The 7,075-nt window shown below is 39.9% G+C and overlaps 1 protein-coding gene across 1 annotated transcript; it reads left to right on the plus strand.

Moving 5' to 3' along the window:
* The first annotated feature begins 583 nt into the window (after nucleotides 1–583).
* On the plus strand, nucleotides 584–6,542 carry PTH (parathyroid hormone). The gene is made up of 2 exons (XM_077292615.1): nucleotides 584–867; nucleotides 5,001–6,542. Exons 1-2 carry the CDS (start codon nucleotides 782–784, stop codon nucleotides 5,296–5,298), a joined length of 384 nt encoding a protein of 127 aa, XP_077148730.1. The 5' UTR covers nucleotides 584–781; the 3' UTR covers nucleotides 5,299–6,542.
* Nucleotides 6,543–7,075: the final 533 nt, after the last annotated feature.

Here is a 7,075-nt window from a genome sequence, read left to right on the forward strand (position 1 = left end):
TCTTTATTTTTATATAGCACTAAAATATTCCGCAGCGCTTTACAGTTCGCACACATTATCATCGCTGTCCCCGATGAGGCTCACAATCTAAATCTGAGCATTGTGGTCCCATTCATATGGCCATCTGCCTAAACCTTTTGAAGGGTGGTCCCAGAATTTAAAGTTATCCTCTATCCCTATTGACCTCTAGCGATCCTTAGAATGAGGCACTGGATCCTTACAATGGGGTCCAGTCTCTTCATTGCCTATTATTGATGAGCGAATGTGCTTGGATAATATGTTATCCGAGCATGCTCAGGTGTTATCTGAGTATTTCGGCGTTCTCAGAAAATATGTTCTAGTCCCTGCGGCTGCAGGTTTAGCGGCTGTTAGACAATCCCCACATGTGTTGCGGCTGCCTAACAAACAGGCAATCCCGCATGTGTTCCGGCTGTCGAACTGCCTCAAGACTTGCAGCCGCAGAGACTCCAACATATTATTCGAGCACACCCAAGATACTCGGATAACACCCGAGCATGCTGGGACACGACGTTATCTGAACGCGGTCCTCTAATAATGACTTCCACCCCCTCTGCCCCGGAGAGTCTACAAGTGTCTCTCCCTTTAGTCTTCGTATTCCTCGTATATTACATCTTGTCTGCAGTGTTTAGACTTGGTGCTGAATAAACCGCAGGGATTCGATGTATATTCATTTTGTCTTCATAGTCAGTGCTGACATTCTTTTCTCTTGGAATAATGAAACAAACATAAATGATGTGATTTTTTTTTTTTTGCAGCCGCCATGAATTTTATAACAGACCTCACCAAAATTGGGCTCATACTGTGCGGAGTGTCGCTCTTCTCTGGATATGAAGGAAAACCTGTGACGTGAGTGTTCTGCGGTTTCCTTAAAATCTTTGCAACTGTTTAATGAAAATAATAGAAGATGTGCACCAAACATGACGAGCATTCTGTGTTCTGGTTTTATGTTTGTTTGTTTTTGGTATAGTAAATAGATCCATCACCCTAGACACATCATAAGGAATAACATTACTTGATGGGCCAATAAGTGCGAAACCAACTAAACACAGTAACTTACCCTTCTAAAAACATTTTGGCCACCTATTCATCATTTGTGACTTACCAAAGTCACTTTTCTTGTTTTTTGTTTTTTTTACTTCTGAATTCTGCTGTTTTTTTTAAGCTAAATTCATCAAAAAGGGCTCATGCGGTTCATGAATTTGTAGCAAAAGCGTTCTTTATTTTTGCCTTTAGTGTTTGCATCTTTTGGTACTAAAAAGCACCACAAATTTAAACTCCTCCAGAATCCTTTCTCCAGTGAGGAGTGACTGGTGTGAGATCCACAATTTTTTTTTTTTACATTTGGTAAAAGTAGCAATTCATGAATCTGTCTCTAAAGCATCTACACTCACCGGCCACTTTATTAGGTACACCATGCTAGTAACGGGTTGGACCCCCTTTTGCCTTCAGAACTGCCTCAATTCTTCGTGGCATAGATTCAACAAGGTGCTGGAAGCATTCCTCAGAGATTTTGGTCCATATTGACATGATGGCATCACACAGTTGCCGCAGATTTGTCGGCTGCACATCCCAAAGATGCTCCATACAAGGCAGGATGGATCCATGCTTTCATGTTGTTTACGCCAAATTCTGACCCTACCATCCGAATGTCGCAGCAGAAATCGAGACTCATCAGACCAAGCAATGTTTTTCCAATCTTCTACTGTCCAATTTCGATGAGCTTGTACAAATTGTAGCCTCAGTTTCCTGTTCTTAGCTGAAAGGAGTGGTACCCGGTGTGGTCTTCTGCTGCTGTAGCCCATCTGCCTCAAAGTTCGACGCACTGTGCGTTCAGAGATGCTCTTAGGCCTACCTTGGTTGTAACGGGTGGCGATTTGAGTCACTGTTGCCTTTCTATCAGCTCGAACCAGTCTGCCCATTCTCCTCTGACCTCTGGCATCAACAAGGCATTTCCGCCCACAGAACTGCCGCTCACTGGATTTTTTTTCTTTTTCGGACCATTCTCTGTAAACCCTAGAGATGGTTGTGCGTGAAAATCCCAGCAGATCAGCAGTTTCTGAAATACTCAGACCAGCCCTTCTGGCACCAACAACCATGCCACGTTCAAAGGCACTCAAATCACCTTTCTTCCCCATACTGATGCTCGGTTTGAACTGCAGGAGATTGTCTTGACCATGTCTACATGCCTAAATGCACTGAGTTGCCGCCATGTGATTGGCTGATTAGAAATTAAGTGTTAACAAGAAGTTGGACAGGTGTACCTAATAAAGTGGCCGGTGAGTGTATGTAAGCAAAGTTATTGAGGAAAAATCCAAAAAGACAAAAATTAATGGAAGATATTACTACAGAAAAGTGTACAAAAAACGATGATGAATTGGGACCATGCTCTTTATTAGATTTGCATTTGCATCAAATAAAACTTGATGCTAAAACCCAATAAGAAAATCACTATGGCACTCAAAAGGTGAAAAGTTGACCAATATTTGTCAGTCACGCTACTAGTGAAGCACACAATTTTATGTATAGAGGAAATAGGACAAATTTTATCTATCTCAGGATAGCCTCAATTAGCCTCAATAAACAGGTGGAAAAATAATAGCTATACGTGCTGGACAAAAAAAAACGTGTTGCTGTCTTTATTTAGCCCTACACAAAAACCCCTCCTAAGTGCAGTGGTTGGCGCCATGTAGCATATAAATGATACGGTGCTTCCACTTTTTTTTGGCTTTCCCTGCCAATGCCCCATAATTTAACTAACCATAAGCAAGATTACCGCAGGAAGTTTGCTAAAAATAATCATCCAATTAATATAACTCATAATGTAAGCAACTGATAAGATGTTCAGCCGATATTTCCGGATGCCAACCTTTGAGATTAGGAAGGATCTTTGTGTATGGCTAAATAGGAACAATAAGAGTATTATCATGTGTCTGAGTTCAATCCCTTGAGCCTTTGCTTTGTGGTCGGCTTCTCTGTGCCCTGAGCCACAGCAGATACACTTTGCTCCTGTTGTTTAGTTTGTTATCCTTGCTTCTGTCTTTTTAGGGTAACAGGTGTTTTCATTTACTCATTTGTCTGCCCTATCACCTTTCTTGTGAGGCTTTATATACTTTCGCCCTGCTGGTGATAGTCTCATTTGGATTTCCAGACATACTGCTGTAGTTTACTCAAGTCAGTGAAAGACCAGCTAGGGTTTATCATCTCTGCTGGTCTTTTATGTTCTTTATCCTGCACCTATCTTCTGTGTCTTTTTAGGAAGTAGGTGGCATATTCCCTAACATTACGTATTTAACCCTTTATTTTGCATTTCATGGTTTGTTTTACTCACTCAGGGATCTATTTCTACTTCAGCACACTTTCCCTTATGTAGGTAATTTACACTCTGCTCTCCGGTTGTTTAGGAGGAACGTGTAGTGCTTGACGGCCTTTCAGGTAGCCTAGGTCCAAGTTGCCATCATCTAATCTGTGGTTATGGCCATCTTAGCTCACGTAGGAACCACTAGGGACTGTCAGATTCCACCTGAAAAAGAGCTCAGAAAATGCTCAAAAGAATTAACATATACATTGTTACGTGAAAATGACTTGCTGTGCATATGTTCAGGCTTTTGAGCGTCTTTTTACCACTTCAAACTTCAAAGATGCCAAGTTAGCTGACCATTCTTCAGGCAGCATCTGCTCAGGAAAACGCTCTGTACTTTAATATACAAGTCAATTGGAAGGCTCCAATCATATTTTTGAGCATTTTCCCAGCATTTTCGCTTCAGAAAATACTAGCAGTTTCTTCATTATTTAATGGAGAATAAATAAACAGGAAAATACCAGTAAAAAAAAGACGAACCAAAAACAATAAACAGCAAAAAAAAAAAAAAAAAACCGCTGTCAAATAAAACTGATGGAGCAAGCGTTCAGGAAACAACAAAAAAGGTGATTTAGGACAAAAAGAAACGCTGATATGTCCTGATGCGTCTTCCTCTTGTAAAACCCGTCAGGTTTGCCCAAGTTTAAAAGTGAGCAAATACACCAAACTGTTTTGTCCAGCATTTATTGACTATCACTTTGTATCTTGGTTATTGAGGCTATCCTGTGATGGCAAAAATCTAGTCCATTTCTTCTTTATTTAATATTATTGTGTTCTTTTTTAGTAGAATGATTAACAAATATTGATCAACTACTCACTGTTGGTTTTTCATAGTGAAGTGATTTCTTATTGGGTTTTGGTGTCAAATTTTATGTGATTGTTGTTTAAAGGTAATTGGCCGGCAGGATTTAACACCCCAAACTATTTTTATGTGCATGTTGTTCTTTCAAAGACAAGTCGAGCAATACATTTACGTGGCCGGTCAGTTCTCTCATTACTAAGATATCAGCGTTTTAATTGATATGCAAACAACTATAATAAAACTGTAGCCTCTGTCACTCCAGCTTTATTCCCAGCCCAGCGCCATCTCCTCCTGCTGGACTGACAATGTGTGACTTCAGGTAAAGCAGCTGTCAGTTAAGCAGGTGGCATAGATGTGCGGCTCTCTCTCGATTTAAATGAAGAACTTCATAGCCCCTTTCTCGAGATCAGTGAGAACCCCCTCAACAAATTATCACCTATCCAAAAGAAAAAAAACGTAATAAAATGGGAATGCTCAATGGATGATGCAACAAGCACAATTAGGTAGTTTTACAACAGATGCAGGACTTGGACTTACTGCTGTCAGCCCAGTTAAAAGATCACACAAATAGGTTCTATATACAGTATATATATATATATATATATATATATATATATACTTAAATATATATATATATGTACGCAATGCCTTTGATAAATACAGTGTATGTGTATTTTGCTGCAAATATTAGGTACATTGCAACAACAAAAAATGCAACCTGTAAATGCAAAATGCAAAAAAATGCAACCTATAAAACTATGTAGGTAAATTGGTAAATTGCTGCTCTGAAAAACCCTGATTTGTATGTATTTATTCCAGGAGGCGAGCAGTAAGCGAGATGCAGCTCATGCACAATTATGGAGATTTCAGGCACACGCTGCAGAGACAGGAGTGGTTGCAGCTGAAGTTGCAGAACCTGTACCCAGCATCCGTCAGCACCACTCAGGAAGCCACTGCCAAGGTGGCTGAAAGCAAACCGCAGAAAACGCACAAGAAAGATAAGTCAGTGGACAACCGGACCAAACAGCCTGCCAACCAGAGAACAAGCGGGAAGAAATCTCACAGGCACGGCATGAAACCCAACATAGAGAACTACTTAAAGCCCGACATTCAGTGATATCCCCCCACACTCAGTACAGAACATGCCTTTTTATATTGCTTACTATAGCAAAGAGAAAGAATAGTAAAGACCAAACCTCCCCTCTATCATATTGTTTATATACCTGCCAATATTTGATACCGAAATCTTGGGATATTTGTAATACACATCCTTAGTTCACCACTGATTGCCCCCCAAAACTGACAGAAGTACTTCTTTTAATGCAAAATGTGTATACTACCCCTCTGTGGTCACGACATAGTGCATAGAAACTTAAGTATGTGCCTGTATCTTGTATCTTCATTTACTTTTTATCTTTCCTGCATTCCTTGTAGTCAGAACTAGGGCAAACACATTTGGTCAAAGTTCAACTATTATCTTCACCAAGCTTTAAGGATTTAAAATTGGTTATTACTGGTGGTTAGTACTGGCCACATCGCCAATTGTTCAGTTTTCATAAATGATCGCCTAGCATCTTATTACTCTGAAGTCTCCACCCTGTTCTCCCACTGCCAAATATAGTAGCTGAATTGCAATTGATGACCAATACAAGGTTGACCTGCCTATGCCACCCTTTAACAATTTCCCACCATTTTACTGTTTACATTTAGATATAATCTACATTGAGTAACTGTGTATATATACACATCACTTATCCTGTACTGATCCTCTATTACACTCCAGAGCTGTACTCACTATTCTGCTGGTCCAGTCACTGCGTACATACATTACATTACTGATCCTGTACTGATCCTGAGTTACATCCTGTATTATACTCCGGAGCTGCACTCACTATTCTGCTGGTGCAGTCACTGTGTACATACATTACATTACTGATCCTGAGTTACATCCTGTATTATACTCCAGAGCTGCACTCACTATTCTGCTGGTGGAGTCACTGCGTACATACATTACATTACTGATCCTGTACTGATCCTGAGTTACATCCTGTATTATACTCCGGAGCTGCACTCACTATTCTGCTGGTGCAGTCACTGTGTACACACATTACATTACTGATCCTGTACTGATCCTGAGTTACATCCTGTATTATGCTCCAGAGCTGCACTCACTATTCTACTGTTGGAGTCAGTGTGTACATATGTTACTTATTTTGCATCTTCACTCATCTGTTTCTGAATATTATATCTATATAAACAGTAAACTGGTATTCAGGTTTTAATTTATTAGAAAATGGTTTATTTGCAGTGCCTGAAACAAGTCTTCATACCCCGTGAACTTTTCCACATTTTTTTCATGTTAGAACAACAAACTTAAATGTATTTTATTGGGATTTTATGTTATTTACCAACACAAAGTAGCAAGTATTTGTAATGCGTAAAGGAAATGATGCAGTTTTCTAATTATTTTAATAATTTAAATCTGAAAATTCTGAGGTGCATTTGTATTCAGCCCTCCCCCCACCCTGAGTATTTTGTAGGACGACCTGTCACTGCAATTGCTGCATTATACTGTATTTTAACACTATAAGTGAGGTGCATTTATATTCAGCCTCCAGAGTCAATACTTTGCAGGACCACCTTTCACTGTAATTATTGCTGCAGTCTTCTGGGGTCTGTCTTACCAGCTTTACACATCTAAAGGTGACATTTTTGCCCTTTCTTTGCACACTCGCTCTCGCTCAGTGAGATTGGATGGAGATGTCTGGGAACAGCAATTTTCAAGTCTTGTCACAGATTCTCAATGGGATTTAGGTCTGGACTGTGACTGCGCTGTTCACACACATGAATATGCTTTGATCTAAACCATCCATTGTAGCTCTGGCAAGATGTAT

This window comes from Ranitomeya variabilis, chromosome 2, assembly GCF_051348905.1.
Source record: "Ranitomeya variabilis isolate aRanVar5 chromosome 2, aRanVar5.hap1, whole genome shotgun sequence".
Classification (NCBI taxonomy): domain Eukaryota; kingdom Metazoa; phylum Chordata; class Amphibia; order Anura; family Dendrobatidae; genus Ranitomeya; species Ranitomeya variabilis.

Coding starts and splice junctions, on each gene's coding strand:
- PTH (XM_077292615.1), top strand. CDS start 782: ATGAATTTTATAACAGACCTCACCAAAATTGGGCTCATACTGTGCGGA. Junction 868..5,000: donor TATGAAGGAAAACCTGTGAC/GTGAGTGTTCTG, acceptor TATTTATTCCAG/GAGGCGAGCAGTAAGCGAGA.